Raw genomic sequence first — 20,982 nt, forward strand, 5'->3', positions numbered from 1 at the left:
CTCCAGCTGCTCTGTCCCAGGTGTACCCAAGTCAGCTGCTGCTGAAACTGATCAGGGGCTGATTTCAGGAAGCCGGGACAGAGCAGCTCTGCCTCGGGCTTCCTGGAGTCAGCCGCTGGTCAGTTTCAGCAGCAGCTGAATCGGGGACAGCTGGGGGCAGAGCAGCTCTAATGGTCCGGCTGCCGGGAGCATTTCCGGGTTCCTGATGGTGCCGGACCATCAGATGCTGGACCATCGGAGCTTTACTGTACTCGCTTTTTCTTACTCTTCTCAAGCTCAAATTTATTTCTTATTAAAGCCCTTCAACATACCACTGCATCCTAGCCTGATTTGTCATGTAGGTGTTTTACCACTGTTAAATGTAGTGTCTTGTTTCACATTTATCAACTAAAATATCTGAACTTCATTTGTGTGTTTCCTTTGTTTGAAAGATCTTTTTCAGAGCATTCAAATGAAATGAACTACCTTTACTTCTGGACAACTTAAATGGAAGGAATTTATACATAAATTGAAGGAAATTCAGAAAAAGTATCAACCAATGGGATTAATGGGCTGGAGGAAATTATTTATTAGAAAAGGCAACGACTAGAAGTGTTATGTGTGTGCATGCAAGGCATGCTGGTTGTCTGTAAGTAAATGAAAGATATATACATCAGGAAGGAAAGTAATCAGTTACACTCTCTTGGACAACCCAAAATAAGAATAATCAGGAAATCTTTCTCTTGGGGAGATCTGTATGACAGCTGAATAGTCTCTTAAAGGAAGTGATAATCTCTGTTTCATGACATGTTTACAACTAGGTTGGAAAAGAACATAGGCCTGGTAGCATTTTGCTCTAACATTCTACAAAACAATCTGCAGCACATCACCTCATCAGCACAGGCTACTGTGATTACATCAAACCTGTCCACTATTCTCTACACTGGATTTCCGTAGAACACAGAATCATGTTCAATGTCATGGTCCTTTTATCTTAAAGGCTTCAATGGCCTGGGCCTGATGCATGTTAAATAGAACTTGAAGCTGACAAATGAGAGTAGGTACATTTATTCGTCAGGCATACTGCAAGGTAAACCTCGTGGCTACAGGAAAGATTTTTCTCAAGCACTTGTTCAAGACTATGGAATGAATTCCCACAGGAACTAAAAATCATCAGAAACCTCATCACCTTCTCAACTTTGCTTTCTCTAACAAATACATAGAAACGTGTTAAAAAACAGAAGAAAACCCCTTCTAAACCAAACACTATACTGCACACACGATTTCTTTGCTGAGGAGAGGACAACAGAAAGAACAAACCAAGCATGACAGTAGTTAAATCATGACACTTAATACACTACTGGATGATGCTCAGACACCACAGTGATGAGGGCAGCATAAAATCTTATATAGAATAGATTAGCCTACAGGCTACATGAAATCCACAAAGACTTCATAATATCAGGAGCATAGGTACAGGTAACGACAGACCTTTCATAACAATAGCTCAAGGAACCTCAAGAAAATAACAGAGCTCAAGGAACCTTGATGAATGTAGGAATGTGAATGGTTATGGTTAACCAGCGGGGCCTGGAGCAGCTCCTTGCTCACTATGGGCAGGGGAAGTGATCTTGATCTGAGGAAGTAGGTCTGGCCCACGAAAGCTCATCATCTAATAAACCATCTTGTTAGTCTTTAAAGTGCTACATTGTCCTGCATTTTTCTTCAGCTACCCCAGACTAACACGGCTACATCTCTATCACTATTCTATGGGCAGGGGGCTGCTCCAGTTCTGCAGGGTCTGCTGCAGGCAGGGGGAGTTCCAGCCCAGCTGGAGCAGCCCATGTCCGTGGCAGACCCAGTCCAGGTACCTTGTGGAAGCCCCCAACCATGGCAGGCCCAGCTCATGTGTACTGAAAGCAGCCCCTGTACACAACACGCTGGGGCTGAGCCTGCCATAGATTGGGGCTGAGCCTGCCATAGATTGGGGCTGCTTCAGCCTACTCCCCGTTTAATTGGTTAAATGGTTACACGTAATGCTTAACTATTTAAACAGGGTTTTACATTCCTAATGAATACACTTTGTTACTTATGTTTTCAGTAAGTTTATATTTACCTTAGCCAAATTGAAGGTTTGGAAAATGAGCTACAGAGATTAACTAAACTCTTTTTTCACTTTGATATACATTGACCCTGCTCAAAAGGGACAAAAATAGTATAATCAGGTTTGGCTGACTTAGTCTGCCAACTAACGCCTAACAACTGATAGGATTTACTGTTGACTTAATGCATTAAAGTAGCTAGAACAAGATGGAAAGGATGGCACTGGGGAGCATTTTTTCCTTTTACAGAAAGAATTTTGGATGAGTCAGCTGATCTGGAAAAAATTCAAACATGAATCATGATCTCTTAGCATATGTCCAAAGCAGTGACATAAGCTGCATATTTATAGATTGTATTCAGTGAACCTTGAATTACTGCCAGCTCAAATTAGCTGTTCATTTTGGGTATTTAAATAATGAATTCCCACTAGCTAATTTGTAATCTTTACCTTTTTTTTTTTAAATAGTAGACAGTGGGAACCAGTAAATATAGTAATGAAAATTCCAATTAAGTATCTCAGTTAAAATTGTGAGCATAAGTCTGCTGCACAGTGCAGATGAAAAATGTATGCAATTCCCGTTACTGCTAGGAGAGGAGTATCTGAACTTTTCCAAGATACTTCATTTCTGGATTCTTACCAGTGAGGTTGGGCAAGGGAAAATTGCTTTGATAGGAGAGCTGCTGGTTCCACTACTGGGTGGGTTGATCCTTTTCTCCTTCTGGCGTCGGTTACAGAACCAAACACGGATCACCTCCTTCTCCATATTCAGCTGGTCAGCTATCATGGTGATCTCCTCCGAGGTAGGCTTTTGGTTCTGAAAAAGAAATATTTGAATATTATGGAAATTACTTGGATGAGTGCTGCATTATGGCTCCAGTATAGCAGGATTCTAAACTAAAGAACTGGAGGAAGGAACAACATACAGATGTAAAAAGCCTTCCCATTTTAACAAAGATGATGTTGTCAGGAATAGATTTAAAAAGGATTGGACCTGATGGACCAATGCTGAGGGGGAGGGAGAAGCAGAGCCTCGGGGGCCAGAGCCAGGTAAGCCAGAGGCCGTATCCAGCTCCCAGGCCTGAGTTTTCTCCAACCTGTGCTAGAGGGTTACGTATACCCTGTTACAGAAATGTAACTGTTTTGCAGAACAGTCTTTCACAACTCACCACAGATTTCCCCACCCTCTGAAAGCAGCAACTTACCCACAACACACAGGCTGCCTGCAAATGTATGAACACACGGATCAACACAGTGAAATGTATCAGCACATGCACACATCAACAAACTTATATTGTGCTTTTTAGTTGAGGATCTCATGGGATTTTACAAACCTTGTTTTATATCTGAGGAAACCGTAGAAGAGCAATTATATAATTTGCCTAACGCCATGGTGTCCAACACGCTAGCCACACGTGGCTATTTGGCCGCTTGAGTGGGGCTTGTTGGCGTGAACAATGTGGCTATTTGGCTGGTTGAGAATGGCTAGTTTGCTATAGCAGTAGCCACTATGGTGGATATTGCTTCAGAGCTGGACACCATGGGCCTACGGTGTCAAAGCAAATCAGGGACAGAACATGAGGGATGAGAACAGCAGACTTCTGACTCCTGATCCCCCATTCCAACAACCAGATGACAGACACAGACTGAAAACATACTAAATTTAAATATTTAATGTATAAAGTATTTAATGTGAATCTTAAATATATTTTTATTCTATATCTACAATGATCACTGTATATCTTACAATGTCTGCTGAGTGCAGCTCCTAGCTGTAGAATTTTTTTCACCTTAATGGACATATTCTTTAGTAAAGCCACTATTTACTACAAATTAGCTGAGCAAAGCATCTGATTCACTGACCTCCAGAAAACTCTTCTCTAAGGCCACACGTATGTTGGTCTCTATGCTGGTGCGTTTCTTCCTCCTACGGTTCAAGCCCTCAATACCCAGCCCTGGGGAATTCAGGGCACTTGGGCTGGAGAGAGCTGAATCAGATGAGAGATTTTCTGAAAGAGAACAGAAGACAGCATGTATCAGCAAGAGATGCTGTGTCAGTGCACTTCAATCCAATTAAAGGATCCCACCCATGTAAGACATGACAGAACGTACCCCATATTCATTCCAGATATGGATAGGCTCCTTCACAGCAGATGTATTAAGCTGGTATGACCACTTACACTTGCAATTTACAAGCTATCAGAAGGGTTCAGTGTCTTATGACAAACAAGAAATGCTCTTCACCCTGTGCAGTATCTGGGGTTCTTCAAAATATGTTCCTCTATGGGGGCTCCACTTTAGGTGTGAGAGAGCCACCCACACCTTCTATTAAAGAGTTCTAATAGCAGCATCTATTCAGCCCATGCTTGCATAACAGTCAGTCTTCTGCCCTGCTCCATCATTGTATAGCAGTGTGCAAGTGTACTGTCCTCAGTTCCTTCTCTACCATGAAGCTCAATAGTAGAGAACTCTGAAGCAGAGGGTAAGAAAGGCAGATGGTGGAGCACTCACAAAGGACATTTAAAAAACCCACTGTTATTGAACAGGGTGAGTAACCCATTTATTATTCTTCAAGTAGTGTCCCTAAGGGTGCATCACTGTAGGTGATTATTAAGCAATGCACTCTAAGGTAGCAGGGGCTTCAGGGTTGAATCCCAGTATAGCAGAGAGTGAGAGACTGAAGGTAAGGAGTGCTGCGAAGAATGATCAGAGAACATGGGAAGGTAGCTACAGGAAGTAAGAATACCATGTTTTCCTGGGCTAGAGAAATTATCAGGATGATTCTGATCCTGTCTCTCTCTACTTAGAGCACTTTCTTTGCTATTAGGTGAGTCCAAGGCATACAGTAAGGCTGACAGGTATTGTCTCTCAACTTCAGGGATTAAGGACTGATGACCCAGTCCACACTTTGAGCAGAAGTGGGTGCATTTTTTGTTTGCCTCTGTGGCAAAAAGATCTATGCGGGGGGGGGGGGGGGGGGGGGGGGAAGGAATTTGGTGGAATATGTGGGATCTTCCCCCCCCCATGCTTTTAGAAGAATGAATGCATTTTGCAGTCACACTCTGGATACCCAACAATGTGACAACAATGTGGGTTTGTATGCATCAATTCCAAAAGTTTGAGTGCCTGCGAATCAAGGGAGAGAGATCTGGCTCCTCCCTGGCAGTTGATGAAAAACTTACACGATATATTGTTCATCACAATTTTTATGTCCTTTCCTTTTCTTAGTGGCAGGAATTAGAGACAAGGATATCTGAACAACCTGAGTTCTAGGAGACTAATGGGTAGTGTCGTCTCCTGCAATGTCCACTTGTCTTGATCATATAAACATCTAGGTGCACTCTAGCAGAGAGATGTCCATCGTTATAACAACTGCAGGAGAAAGGACATGACTGGAACTCCTGTGCACACCATGTGATGGTTCTTCCGCCAATCAAGATTTATTTCATGAAGGTAGGTACATAAAGGAACGTATGTAGACTGTGTATGGTGGGTAAATAAATGGTTTTGGGTCACCCTTGGAAGCAGCACATTTGAAGTCAGATGTGCTTTGTTGCAAAGGTCGTGGTTCTATGTGATCAAGTAATTGAATGCAGCTCTTGACCATGGTTTGTGGACTGAGTTGAATCATGTAAGCTACATAGGACAGGGTCATGAACCTCTACTGAGTAAGGTAGATTCTTGTGTCACTGAAATGAGATGTGTCCCTATGAACTAAAGGCTCTACACTGGGCTTAATGTGGATTTCTGTATATTCAATTGTAGACCTAATTGAAGGGAAAGGTCTATGGCCTTGGAAGTTACCCAAAATGTCATAGCTACAGAGAAGTCTTTTAGCAATCAATTATCCAGGCAAGGGAATATTAAAATACTCCCTTGAAGTATTACAACTTCAGTTGAAGCTTCTGGAAAGGAATCTCTGAGGACAGCCTTGGACCGAGACTTATGAAAGTGAGGTGAGGTCTTCAACAGAATCCTCTTTCTCTGATGCATTCAAGAACAACAGTATGCCTAGACAAAACTGAAGTGAAATAATTTGTACCAGGAACTCAGGTGATCTGGATGACCTCAACATTGAGAGCACATCAGAGACAAAAAGGTGTGAGCAGGCAGTCTCCAATATAGGCAGGTACTTAGGAACATGGAACTCCTGAAGTACTGTGAAGAACATCAGTACTGAGGCTTACAAGTGTAGTGCAATAGTTGTGTCTGGGGGTGCTGCCAGAACTGCAGACTTTGATTGTGCAAAGTGCTGCATGCGGTCTGAGAGAGATGCATTTAGGGCCCAAGTGGACTTCTTCAGTACAGGCAGTCCCCGAGCAACTCTGCCTCGGGCTTCCTGTAGTCAGCCGCTGGTCAGTTTCAGCAGCGGCTGAATCTGGACGCCAGTTCCGACTTACATACAGATTCAACTTAAGAACAAATCTAGTCCCTATCTGTACAGAAAGAACTCTTATTCCTGCCTTTATCTGACTCTAGTACTGAGGATGTCTCTTGAGGTTGAAGCCTTGCTGTCACACAGGCTATCTGTGCTTTGGTTACCAAAGGGATCGTTGTCAAGTACCTAACTGGAAAGCCAGTGGTGCAGGGGTAGCTAAGAGAAGAAACAACCTGGACTTTTTAGAGGTACACGCTCTACCTAAGGTATACTCCTTCAAGAGATTGTGAGAGGAGTCCTGTATCTTCCTCTTGGGCATTCTGGAAGTGTGGTGTTCTGAGGCAGCAGACTTACCTGGGGACTGGTGTACAGTGTGGGCCCATTAACCTGAATCAGGGACCGGACATATAGATTAATTTCTCTTTTTTTCCTGGCTCTTAATTTTAATGCCAGGCAAAAGTTACACTCCGCAATACACCACATTCATCATGAATGTCTATCACGAACCAGAATTGCCTCCTGGCATGATTAAAGCCCAGAGAATCAGGTATCACTAAGGAGACAGAAAATTTCTAACTATCTAAAACTCATCTAAATAGAGCACAAAGAGATTTAAGAAAAGGAAGAAGCTAGAATAAAGGAAATGATTGACTATGATGAAGAAACACTATTATTATTTATATAACCACTAAATAACAATAAGGTTGAGATGTGAAGGGACAACTACTAGAGGCTAGTCTCAGTCTGAGGTGGGGGAAAAGGAACTGAGGATTGTTTGCCTCATGCACTTACATTACAGAACAGGGCACAAAACTAATACACATGTGGACCAAACAGATACTACTGTGAAAAATCTCCAACTGAAGGCACATGTGGTTCTATTACATCCATACGTACACTGCTTGAAGGAACCTACGTTCCAGAGCAATGTTAAGTCATTGCATCTCCATGAAACACCCATCCCTCATGATTTAAACACACATTACTCTGGCAAAGTTAAAATGTTCACTGATGTACAATTCATCAACGATAATTCTTGCTCATTATGGATTTTTTCACTATACCCCAGACAGCCAAGCTCAATGAGCTTGAGCGGCTGTCTGAGCAGCCTAGCACAGAATTTCTTTCTCCTGCTCCACATTTGCCTGGCAATGAGGGAGATAAATTGCTTCAGTGACTCATCCTCTCAGCTACCAAAGTGTTGGCTGATGCTATAGTCTCTAGACAGCCCAGATAGCCACCACACACTTCTGATTATCTCCTCCCCTCACTGAAAGCTAGATTTGAGTTCTGACTAGCTGAATGCCCTGCCTTCTGCCTGGTTCTACAGAACAGTGAAGGAAGCATGCACTGTTATCCAGTTAATTCTCCTTTGTGGGAAAGGGTGCAGAAGAAGACGCAGCTAAAGGCAGGTCACAGAAGGACAGGGCAGATAGGAAGCTAAATGCCAGAATAAACAAACAATGAATTCAGCTGCAGAAACATGGAGTCCACATGCCCTGAATGAGATGAAATGGGCAGATCACACCACTCAGAACCACTGTTGCAGTCCTGAATGGACATCAGTTACCTTCCATTCATGTTTTCAAGATTATCTTTGCAATCATGAGGGCCAGAAACTTACATTAAAAAAAAAAAAAAAAAGAAAGCTGAAATCCTGGACACCATTTTAAAGCATAATGTACAATCATATAATACATAGGACCCTTCTATGTATTTCTATGTATATTGAATTCAATGGAAATCTTTGAACTGACTTGAACTGTATCTGGATAAACTTCTAATGTAAAGGTTCACCATTTTTTTGCTGGCACAACCCCATTTTAATGAAGTATTCCCTGACGGGACACACCTATGGAAAACACCATTTTGTAGAGCAAAACTGTGTCCTCCACATAGCCTGATCTCGTATGGATAGAGCGCATGAGGTCACATTATACAGAGGATGCAGTTTTGTAGAGCAAAATGGTGTTCTTTACACACTGAGATCTTGCATGCACCATATGTGTGAGGTCACACTCTGTGGAGCAAATTGGCATCATCTGTACACTAGGGCTATGTCTACACTGCCCGCTCTTGGGCAAAAAAATATGCAAATGAGGCGAAGCATGGAATATCACATAATTAGTTAGGCTCCATTTTTGCGCGAGAAGCTTTTACGCAAAAAGAAGCCATCTACATGGCTCCTTTTTGCTCAAAACCCCCCTCCTGAGCAAGAGCTGTTCTTCCACTTTTTTTTTTTTTTAGGAAGAACGGCTCTTGCACAAGAGGGGGGTTTTGCGCAAAAAGGAGCCGTGTAGATGGCTTCTTTTTGCGTAAAAGCCTCTCACGCAAAAATGGAGCCACATTATTTATGCAAATGAAGTGTGGTGATATTCCATGCTTTGCCTCATTTGCATATTTTTTGCACAAAAGAGGGCAGTGTAGACATAGCGTAGGGATTGTTGCAATCCCATCTGCTGGTGGTGCTACCTCATATCTGGTATATAATCCAGTTTGGGAACTGCTGCCAAACGGGCTTGGAGTACCCTCAGGGAAATCTCGGTGTAAGATGCTTCAGGACCAACCATAAACTTGTTGCTGATATTTCTCTGTTGGCCAAGCAAAGCGAGGCCCTACATTTTTTACATGATATTTTTGTTTGTCATGCAATAACTGTTAAACACCATATTAAATCAATTCCAAAATTTCAAGAAACATTCTAGTCAATTTTTGGTGAAAATTGGAAAACCAGGAGGAAATAGGGGATCTCTCAGCTTCAACCAGGTCTATTATTGTCTACACATTAAAGAACTAGTTGATGGTGGCCATTAACAATATCAAAAATAATAATGGCCCCATTTCAGATCTCCTCACTGTCTCAAAGTTCAAAATGTCAATATCCTGAATGACTTATCTCCCATATAAAAAGAAAAGAAAAAATTGTATTTAGCGGATTGGAACATGGGGGTGGGTGAGGAGAACACTGGGCCCTTTGTAAGAAGTGAAGTGAGGGGCACAGAATATACAGCATAGCAAGGAGCCTGACATACCAGAAGCTTATGGAGGGGCTGGACAAATCTATAGAAATGTAGGTTTGTGCAGTGACCTGGCCTACACTAGCTATGAAGCGTGCAGCCCTCCTTACCCAACTGGGAAAGGAATGTAGAGGATATATGGTGTGTGTGCACGCACGCACGCACACACACAGAGAGAGAAAACATGCAGTGTAACATGCAGTGTACTCCTTCCTCATACCAGCCAGTGCTTCCACTAACAGTAGAGCACATATCTAAAAGCCAGATGGAAATAGCTTCAGAGACCTGTGGACCCATGAAGTGGTTACTGATGCTCTTGAATTGCTTATCCTAAGAAGATATACGGAAGTTTGATGAGTTTTGCAACAAGTAACTTAAGACACAAACCAAACAGAAGAGTAAAGCAGTTTTCAGAAGCCCACTGGATTTGTCCACAGACTCGTTCACCTGCATCATTGAGCCACTTTTCCAGAAGTGGCTTTAACTTGCACATGTTCTTAAAGCTGAGGTTCAAGGCTTCAAAGCGAGAGATGGTAGTTTGGCTGAAGTCATTTCCATAGAGTTTGCCCATTGCGAGCCCAACATCACCCTGCAGAGAAAGAGGGATTCATTAACATATGACTCTATGTTACAGAAGTCTCTTCTATTGCACAGAGGACACAATGCTCTAAGACAAACACAATCGTGGGTCCTTTTGGTGACCTGCCCCCTGCTTCCACCTCAGGCTTCTGATTCACAGAAACTTACTCAGTGCTATAGATTCAGGCGAAACCAGATAATGATGAAAAACATTCAGTCTTTCCAAGTCTCACCCTCTTTAATCTGAACTCTTTTCAGGATCTCTCAAGTGTCTTTGGCTTGGTCTCCACATTATAACTGAATACCACATCCCACGAAATATTAATTCAAGCAATTATAGCAAACAATATAACTCATGGAAACAGAACTGAAGATGAATCTACTTAACATCAAAGAAGAGATGTTCAAATAAAAGAATTTGTAAATACTAATTATTTGAGTGTAACAATTCAATGTATCTTTCTGGAGATGGTGAAAGGATCCCATAAGTCAAGGTGCTCATCTGAGCGTATACTGGATTTTATCTTTTGAAGTTCAAACTGAACCTCTCCAGCAGATCTGTTTCAGAAGCAGAAGAAAAGTTAAACTATTCACAATTGTCAATTATTCCATCAACATCATGTATCTGTCCAAACAGAAGTCAGGAAATGTATAGCCAACCAGATCACCATCATCAATATATCTAGGGTTATTACTTTTCCAAACTCAGGTTTTTGTCTCTGTATCAAACATTCTACTTGCACCAGCATTTATACATACATATATTTCAAAGTTTTTTATACACAAGGGTGGGCTCTTAACAAATTCAACTTGTCAAAGAATATGGGATGCAACGTCACAGTTTGTTTACTGCAGCAGTGGTGATGGTCACCAGAGCTCTGTGAGTAATAGAATCCAACATACAGCAGAGGAGAGGCGGTGTGACTTGGGATCTGAAGGTCTCCAGGAACATTACCACAAGAGTTTTAGCCTGTTTTTCCTCAATTTTTAGGTTTACTTTTAAATCCTGAGGAAATATTACATTTGGAGGGAATATGTATCTATCCAAAGCAGCGGAGACAGCATCTGTTGCTGCAGGAAAAAAGACCTGTGGCAAACATGGCAGGGTTCGAATCCCAGGATCCTGGGTATAAGACCATGAATTGAGCCATAAGACAAGAAAACTGAAGGTATACTCCTCATAAATACAAACTGCTAAATAACAGAAAAATAAATTAGTAGAAGAAGAAGAAAAAATAAGAGTTAACAAGCAGCTTAGCAAGTCTGACTCTGCAACAAACACTCTCAAACTGCGGGCAACTGAGAAGGCCCTGCAGTAGTTGTGACTATGCTCCCTCAAACAGCCTCATACTGGAGCAGAGGGGTATCTAGAAAGTCTCTAGAAAGCCCAGAAAGTCTCCAATCATGAGTGCACATGTAAGCACATACCCTAAAGTAGACCATAGGGACACTACTTAAAGAAGTAGTTATTCATTTCTTTGTGCACATTTTTTCCTCCGAAGAGAGTATCATTTCATTAGAGACATTACTGTGTGGGAACTAGCAAAGAGTCACTCATCACTGAAGTAGAGGATAAAGATACTTTGCAATGAGTTTAACCCACTTCATAGAATAACTGAATCCTCTTACAGTTCACACTTCATTACAATGCATCTCCATGCATTTGACAAAGTGGGTTTTTGCCTATGAAAGCTTATGCCCAAATAGATCTGTTAGTCTTTAAGGTGCTTCTGGGCTCCTTGTTTTTTTTTACTTCATTACAATAGCACCATTCGTGTCAGAAGACAGGTGACAAGAGAGAATATTCCATTTTTTTATTATATTACAAGATGTTATAAAACACCAAATCATAAGTTTCCACAGTAGGAACACATCTCAAATCAGTCAGTGAGGATGTAGGTCACATCTCGGATGAAATACTTTGTGTTTAAATGTGTTAAACAGGCAGCTATATATAAAGGAATTAAATTCTATAAATCCACAAAATTATTCTCTTTTGGACATTTAATTTCAAATCAAAATCAGATTAAATTACCCTAAAATGGAATGTAATAAGCCATTAGAGTACAATGCACCCTAGATCCTTGTAATTATTTTTGAAAAGACAAAAGTAAATCTGCTAAATTTGAAAATAACCTATTACTGTATGTCACTGGAAATTAATTTTCCTGTTACTCTTTGGAATGCATTCTAATTACGGGACCGCAGGAAACCTTAGTAATAAGATCTTTAATTACAACACAATTATGTAATTAGGTAATTGTTATTAAAACTGCCTAATTATGTATATTTACTCAAAGAAGAAGAATGGATTGATCTAGTAAATACAATGACATTTTGAACAATTTTTTTTTAAACAAAGGGGAATTTAATACAAAAAGCTGCCTTAGTATTATACTAGGATTGTGATACAGGCAGTCCCCGGGGTTACGTACAAGATAGGGACTGTAGGTTTGTTCTTAAGTTGAATCTGTATGTAAGTCGCAACTGGCGTCCAGATTCAGCCGCTGCTGAAACTGACCGCCAGTTCTGACTTACATACAGAATCAACTTAAGAACCCCAAGCGTCCCCAAGTCAGCTGCTGCTGAAACTGATCAGCGCTGATTCCAGGAAGCCCAGGGCAGAGCAACTCTGCCTCGGGCTTCCTGTAGTCAGCGCTGGTCAGTTTCAGCAGCGGCTAAATCAGGACGCCTGGGGCAGAGCAGCTGGGGTGCTGCTGGGTTGCTCCGGTAGCGCCGCTCCTCGGACGCCACAGGCGTCCGGAGAAAACCCTGGGGGGGGGGGAGCGTACTAGCTGCGCCCCACCCCACCCCACCAGACCAGGAAGACACGGGCGGCGGACCAAGACGCACCGCGGACCCGCCGCCTGGGTCCTCCGCGGCTTTGCTCCCCGTCTCCCTGGTCTGCTGGAGACCAGCAGACCAGGGAGACGGGGAGCAAAGCCTCTGAGGACGCTGGCAGCGGGACAGCTGCGGGGTGTCTGGGCTGTCCCGCTGCCAGCTTCCCCCGCGGCTTTGCAAAGCCTCGGGGAAGCCGGCAGCGGAGCAGCCCAGGCGCGCCTGGGGTGCCCCGCTGCCCGAGCCCCCCCGCCGCTTTGCAAAGCCTCGGGGAAGCCAGCAGCGGAGCAGCCCAGGTGCGCCTGGGCTGCCTCGCTGTCCGAGCCCCCCCCCGCAGCTTTGCAAAGCCGCGGGGAAGCCGGCGGCGGAGCAGTCCAGGCGCACCTGGGCTGCCTCGCTGCCCGAGCCCCTCCGCGGCTTTGCTCTGTGTCTTCCTGGTCTGCAGACCAGGGAGACGCAGAGAAAGCCCCAGAGTACACGGGCGGCAGGACCGCGAGGTCCCGCAGTCCGTGTACTCTGGGGCAGCCCCGTTCGTAACTGCGGATCCGACATATGTCGGATCCGCGTAAGTCGGGGACTGCCTGTACTAAGTTCCTAAGCAAAGGCTGATACAGAACCACTGAGTTACTGTGTCTGCTTTTTTTAAATCCACAGTATAAATTTACGATAGCGTTGGTAAGGAGAGTTAACCTTTAACTTAAAAATCCTGGTTTTGCTGTATATTCATTTCACAATAACATAGCAAGTTAGGATAACTGTCACAAATGTGATGGGCACAAACCAGAAGCTCTCAGTCAAGCAACAGAGAAGCTATTCTATTCGATATAGGTCCCATCGTAATAGCCGAGTAACTCCTTCACCTCATGAAGGAGTGAAGCATGCTCATACCAACAAAATACTATCTTTTTAACAACAACCTGTTCTTGTGGAGTAACTAAGATTCTGCCAGGAACTTTTATTATGAAAAAGAAGTTACTCACTTCCGTGCAGTAACGATGGTTCTTCGAGGTGTGTCCCCATGGGTGCTCCACGTCTGGTGTCGGGCTGGTCCCGACGCCACGAATCGGAGCTTGCCAGAGCTGTATTCGGCCGGACCGCGCATGCTCGAGCCGGTTTCGCGCCTTTCATGTGCCGCACGCGGTCCGGCGCCTGCCAGTTTCCTCTCACCGCCCCTCTGCAAGACAGAAACAGAGGAGATTCCGTAGCGGGGAGGAGGGCGGGTCGTGGAGCACCCACGGGGACACACCTCGAAGAACCATCGTTACTGCACGGAAGTGAGTAACTTCTTTTTCTTCTTCGGGTAGTCCCCGTGGGTGCTCCACGTCTGGTGACTATGGAGCAGTAATCTGAGTTAGACATGGGCTGCGGAATTAAGATTTTGGTGGCTAGGGAGTACTGCTAGAGCCACCGCTGAATCGGAAGCTAGGTGCTGTGTGATTGCATAGTGCCTTGAAAATATGGTATTGGAAGACCAAGTGGCTGCCCGGCAGATGTCACGTAAAGGGACTCCCCAACGAACGCTGCTGACGTTGCCACTGCTCGCGTTGAGTGGGCCCTCAGCTGCGATGGGAGCGGCTTGTCGTGAATGGTGTAACAGGTGGTAATGCAGGAGACGACAAGTTTCGAAATACGCTGGGCCGAGAGGGGTTGGCCCTTAAAGCGGCCTGACGCCGAAATAATAAGGTGATCTGTTTTCCGGATGTTGCGGGTTCTATCTATATAGAATGCCAATGCCCGACGGACGTCCAGGGTATGCAAGAGCGCGTCCCGCTGAGAGATGAGAGGCTTTGGATAGAAGCATGGCAAAACGATTGGCTCGTTAATATGAAATTCTGTGCAGACCTTAGGTGGGAAAGCCAGATGAGATCTCAATGTTACAGATTCCTTACTAAATACTGTATAGGGGGGCGATGCCATTAGTGCTGCCAGCTCGCTCACCCTACGCGCTGATGTTACAGCCAAGAGGAAGAGTACTTTCATTGCCAGTATAGGCCAGGGTACCATCGCCAAGGGTTCAAAGGGAGAACGCGTCAGGGTGTCCAACATGAGGTCTAGGCTCCATGCGGGTGGTGGGGGCCTGCGAGGTGGATTAAGGTTAGTCAGGCCTTTGAGAAATCTTGTGACCATGGGGTGAGAAAAGACCGACCTGCACTCTACCGGGCCGTGAAAGGCCGCAATTGCTGCTACATGGACTCTGAGTGATGATATGGAGAGCCCGGCAACCCTTAACTGAAGGATATAGTCCAAAAGGACATGCGGTGGTGAGAGAAAAGGGTTTAGGCCCTTTGGAACACACCAACGTGTGAACCTAGACCATTTGGACAGGTAGGTTTTCCTGGTAGAGTCTTTCCTGCTATGCAGCAATACCCGTTTCACCTGGTCCGAGCAAAGACTCTCGGACGCACTGAACCATCTATCATCCATGCAGTTAGATGCAGACTGTACAACTTCGGATGCAGAAGGGCGCCGTTCTGCTGCATCAGGAGGTCCGGTCGATGCAGGAAGCGGTCTGGTGGTCGCGTGAACAGCTGCAGGAGAGTTGAGTACCAAGGCTGTCTGGGCCAGGCCGGAGCTATGAGTTAGATTCTCGCCTTGTCCATGAGGATCTTCTCGAGCACTCTGGGAATGAGCACAACAGGGGGGAATGCATATAACAGTGATGTTCCCCAGTGTCGGAGAAAGGCGTCTCCCAGGGAACCGGTGCCTGCTCCTGCTCTGGAACAGTATGCTGCGCATTTCCTGTTGGCCCGAGTGGCGAAGAGATCTATCATCGGACGGCCCCAGCGATGGAAGAGAGGTAGGAGGACGTCCGTACTGATCACCCACTCGTGATCATGATGAAAGTATCTGCTCAATGCATCCGCAATTGTGTTGTTCGCACCGGGTAAGTATGATGCGACTATAATGATGTCGTTTCGAATGCACCACGTCCATAAGCGGACTGCCTCCGCGCAGAGGGACCGGGCGCCTCCTTGTCTGATCACGTAATACATCGTGACGATGTTGTCGGTGAGAATTCTTGTTGTCGTGCCTCTTATATGCGTCCTGAACTGTCTGCAGGCATGGAACACCGCCCGCAACTTGAGAAGGTTGATATGTAACATCCGTTCTGATGCGGACCAGCGGCCCTGAGCTGTTTCCGTGCCGATGTGAGCACCCTATCCCACGAGAAAAGCGTCCGTTGTTATCTCCTTTGACGGTTGTGTCGCATGGAAGGGGACTCCTGACAACATATTGTTGGGGTTGGCCCACCAATGGAGGGATTTCTTTACATGTACGGGTAGAGCCACGAGTTTTCGGGTGTTGTGTCTGACGGGGTTGTACACCGTGCTCAACCAATGCTGCAAGCACTGCAAATGCAACCTTGCATGCTGCACGATGATGGTAGTGGCTGCCATATGGCCTAGGAGCTGCAAATATACCCGTACTGGGAGTGTTGGAGCTTGTAAGACTGTGCCTATTAAGTCCTTTATGACTTGGAAGCGCTCGACCAGAAGATGAGCTCGCTCTGAGAGAGAGTCGAGTCGGGCTCCTATGAAGGTTAGAGTTTGTGTCGGTTGCAGACGCGATTTTTGCATGTTTACAATGAGGCCGAGGGAGTCGAATAGATCCTGTATCGCGGCTACCATGTAATGTGTCTCCGACTGCGTGTGACCCTTGATGAGGCAGTCGTCGAGATACGGGAAAATTGAGACCCCTGTTTTGCGTAGATGGGTGGCCACCACCGTTAGTGTCTTTGAGAACACTCTTGGGGCCGATACCAGCCCGAAAGGGAGCACCCTGTATTGGAAGTGCTCGTCTCCCACTACGAACCAAAGAAAACGTCTGTGCGCTACGTGCATTGTGATATGAAAGTATGCGTCCTGTAAATCTAGGACTGAGAACCAGTCTCCCTTGTTTAGCGCCGGTATGATCTTGGCCAGCGTGGTTATCCTGAAACGCTGCTTTCGAATGTGGCGATTGAGGCCTCTCAGGTCGAGGATAGGCCTCCACCCCCCGGACTTCTTGGGGACTAGGAAATACCTGGAGTAGAAGCCTTTCCCCCGGAACTCCGCGGGTACTCGTTCTATGGCCCCGATCTGTAGAAGGTGGTAGACCTCGTGTTGAAGAGCGACCCCGTGAGATGGGTCCCTGAAAAGGGATGGGGTGGGTGGGGTGGTGGGGGGGAACTGAGGTAAAGGGGATCGTGAGGCCTGATGATATCACTTCCAGGACCCATTGGTCCGAGGTAATGCTGGCCCATTGATGACGGTATGGCCTCAGCCGATGATGGAAGAGGTTGTTTGCAGGCTTCTGTGTGATGATGACGAGAGACTTGTTCGAGTCCTTGACATGGGAGTCAAACCTGCTGCTTAGAAGCAGGCCGAGCAGATGTTCGATTCTGTTGCTGTCGCTTGCACTGTGGGCGCTGTCTAAATCTGGACTGGTCAGGTCCGCGTTGTTGCTGTTTGAAGGATGAATAGTCGTACCTCCTTTGGAAGGGGTAGTATCATTTACGCTTGAACGGAGGGGTGTACATGCCCAAGGTTCAGAGGGTAGTACGAGTCCTTTCCCGAATGTAGAATCTCATCGGTCGTGGAGGCAAACAGCTTCTGTCGATCAAACGGCAGATCTTCGACCTTGGACTGCAATTCTCGAGGGGCTCCCGCTGACAGGAGCCAGGAGGCTCTCCACATGGCGATGCCCGTCACCATGGCTCATGCAGCCATATCCACTACGTCTGCGGCGATTTGAAGTGATGTTCTACATGTGGTATACCCCTCCTGGATAACAGCCTTTAAAAGAGGTCTCTTGCTGTCAGGAAGGTGTTGCATCAGATCTGGAAGCTTTGAATAGTTATCAAAGTTGTGGTTTGATAGGAGGGCTGCGTAGTTGGCGATTTGGAGAATTAAGGTTGCGGAAGAATATATCTTACGGCCGAATAAGTCCAATTTTTTAGAGTCCTTATCCGGGAGGGAGGTCTTAAAATGTGGCGTCTTAGCTTTGTGGCGGATAGCGTCCACTATTAAAGAATTAGGCTGTGGGTGATTGAAAAGAAAGTCTAGGCCTTTGGTGGGGACGAAATATTTTTTGTCCGCCCTTTTATTTGTGGTATAGATGTTGGCATCTGCCAAATCTCCTCAGCTACCTCCATGATAGCCTCATCTATAGGGAGGGCGATCTTCCGTTGATGTTTAGGATGTAAGTTCTTAAATAGCTTATGCTGTTCCACCTCAGCCTCCGTGAGTTGTACCTCCTGAGATTGCGCCACTCGTTTAAAGAGGTCTTGGAACTCTTTAAGATCATCTGGGGGTGATGTCTCGGCCAAGGTTACTGCTTGTCCCAGCGCGAGTGCGGAAGAGCGAACACTAGGAGACATATCCGGTTCCGTTTCGGAGAGCTGGCCCTCTTCCACGTCTGATTGTGGATGAGGGGGTGGGGAGCGTGGTGGTAACGTAGGTCAGGGCGGAGACTGATTCCGAGGTTCAGAATGCATCGAGCGCGGGCTGGTCGATCGACAGGAGCATGGTGATATGTGGCGAGATCACGAGCGGCTGTGATGGGGTGACCGATAGTAACATGATCTATGGTAATGCATGGAATGTCGATCAGAGGCTGCAGGTGATGAACATCTAGAGGATCCCACGGTGCTGTGCCTGACATAGTAAGTGCTGCATGTCACGCAAGTTGAGGAATGGAATCGCCTTGACGGGGATTGAGATCTGGAATATCTATAATGTGAGCAGCTACGTTCCCTATAGTGATGGTGGCGAGAGGATAAGCTTTGCCTATGATGCTCCTTGCGCCCCGCTGCATGGTGTGCAGACATGGAGGGGTGAGGCGATGGCTCTGGAGGGGACACCGGAGAGGGGGAGAGGGAAATTTCATGCATGTTCGTCCTTGATGCTGCACTAGTAGAAGCTGCTTCTAGCTGCTCAGAGATTGCAGGATGCAAGCTTGGAGGGACAGGTGGCTGTGCTGACGGAGTCATTTGTTCAGTGCTGGGTACCGTGGGTGCTGAAGACAGCTCCCTGTGAGGGGGTGTGTGCACTGCATTCAAAGAGCCAGGCACCATGGGTGTGGGGCAGGCTGTGTCTTTAAGGGGCCCCCCTGCAGTCTGCGGTGCCGGAGGCAGCCTGAGCCAGGAAGTGCTGGCTGGCTTCTTTGAAGTGGCCAAACGGGCTGTCTTTGAAGTTGAAGTGCCCGGCTTATCACCTGCGCTCACCCGCTGCTGCGGGGCAATCTGCAGGGAACGAGCAGGAGGGGCTTTCTTCCTCTTAGGGGAAGACATAGCTGGGAAGGGAGCCCTCCGCTTTCCTGCGGTCGGGTCCGATGCCGAGGAGCCTGGAGCGCTGAGAGGCAGGAGAGCCTTATCAAAGAGAATCTCCTTCAGCCGTCTTTCCCGCTCCTTGCGGGCTCTCGTCATGAGCTTGGCACAGTGACTACATTTTTGGGGGATATGTGCCTCCCCAAGGCAGCAGACACAAGCCGAATGTCCGTCAGAGACAGGCATTGAGTCCCTGCACATATTGCACTTTTTGAAGCCGGGGGAGCCCGGCATACCGGCTGTCTGAAGGGAGTTTACTCTCTTTTCACCGACTGCCCCTTTCTCTCTCCTTTAGGAATTGTAACTATGCCAATTTTATTATTTGAGTCTTGTTCTCCTCTCCCCCTTTACGTGTATATATATAACTATGTTTGAATAAAGGGTCTGAGAACTACTGAACTTAGCTCAAGTGGAACTAGCCGGGTAACAATGTAACTCTTCTTACTTTTTTACTTTTTTTTTTTTTTTTGTAAACTAGGAGTTGTAACAGGAAAACATCCGTAGAAGGCAACAATATAACTATATACAAATGGTAACTGTTTCTTTTGCTATCATTATGCTGCCTCTCTCTTTTTTTTTTTTGGCGCCAGAGCCGCGGCTCTGAGAGCTGCACGGCGGAGACAGCTGAAACCTTCAAATATAAGTATAAACAGCTGATAACTCTATAAAGGTATTAACTTAAAATCAGGAACACATTAATGAACTGGAAAAAAACAGAAGTTTAAATCGTTTTGAACTTTCTCTCAGGAAGCCTGAGGAGAGGAAGGGGAGCTCTGTTCGTGACCAGGGGCGGATTAGAGGAAACTGGCGGGCGCCGGACCGCGTGCGGCACATGAAAGGCGTGAAACCGGCTCGAGCATGCGCGGTCTGGCTGAACACAGCTCTGGCAAGCTCCGATTCGTGGCGCCGGGACCAGCCCGACACCAGACGTGGAGCACCCACGGGGACTACCCGAAGAACAACCCAGATTTTTCAGGCATTTAGAATGTCGTCACAAAAATAAATATGACGTTGGCCCCATGCTTTCAGCTATAGCAGGTTCCCAAAGTTAAAGAAAAGCAACCTTTACCCTATTGGGCTCACCAGAGCAAAGGGTCACTTATGTGCTTGCTTACCTAAAGCCAAATGGTGAAATCCATTTGGTGGAATCAGAGCACAAAACCCATTAGGATGAAGCCAAAGAAAGTAATTTTAACTACAGGAAGTCCTCAACTTACGAACAGGTTGTGTTTCAAAAGTTCATTTGTAAGTGGGTTGTTGGAACTCGAAACATTTTTCTACATGTTATTAATGATAGTCCGTCATGTCCAACGATGACGTCTTGCGCTTGCACAGACTCATCGGTTGTGGACTCGCATGTGGCTGAGGAGTCCAAGCCTTGAATGGCATGGGCATTCACAGTGGGGACAAAGGAAATGTCCTGGCTCTGTCAGTGTGGCTGCTACCGTTGCTTTTGTCCTCTCATGAGCATCAATCAGGCGTATGCACTGCTGTTCTTCAAAGTTGTCATATGCGTGTCATACGAGAGCATGCCAACCTGTTCGGTCTTCTGCATGCTGCTCTAGCTGCTTTGGCTTTAATCCAGCATGAGCAATGTTGGCCTTTACGCAGTCTTTATACCTCTTGCAAGGCCTACATTGATTCTTTTTGCCCTGGGAGAGTTCAAATGATGTGCCCTGTCCAACGCAGCTGGGCTTTCAGAATCATGGCTTCAATGCTTGTGGTTCCTGCTCTGACAAGGACTTCCAAGTTCATGACTCTGTCCTGTCATAGAATGTGTAGT

The 20,982-nt window shown here is 45.9% G+C and overlaps 1 protein-coding gene across 5 annotated transcripts in view; it reads right to left on the reverse strand.

The window, feature by feature from the left end:
- POU2F1 (POU class 2 homeobox 1) overlaps positions 1-20,982 on the reverse strand; it is a 195,288-nt gene that overhangs the window by 8,644 nt on the left and 165,662 nt on the right. For all 5 annotated transcript variants that reach the window (XM_075909143.1, XM_006124221.4, XM_006124220.4 and 2 more), the window contains 3 exons: positions 9,923-10,064; positions 3,944-4,089; positions 2,721-2,897 (listed from right to left, as the gene is read on the reverse strand). In XM_075909143.1, coding sequence (XP_075765258.1) covers positions 2,721-2,897; positions 3,944-4,089; positions 9,923-10,064 — 465 coding nt within the window. The remainder of the gene's footprint in view (positions 1-2,720; positions 2,898-3,943; positions 4,090-9,922; positions 10,065-20,982) is intronic.

The sequence above is a fragment of the Pelodiscus sinensis genome, chromosome 1, assembly GCF_049634645.1.
Source record: "Pelodiscus sinensis isolate JC-2024 chromosome 1, ASM4963464v1, whole genome shotgun sequence".
Lineage (NCBI taxonomy): Eukaryota > Metazoa > Chordata > Testudines > Trionychidae > Pelodiscus > Pelodiscus sinensis.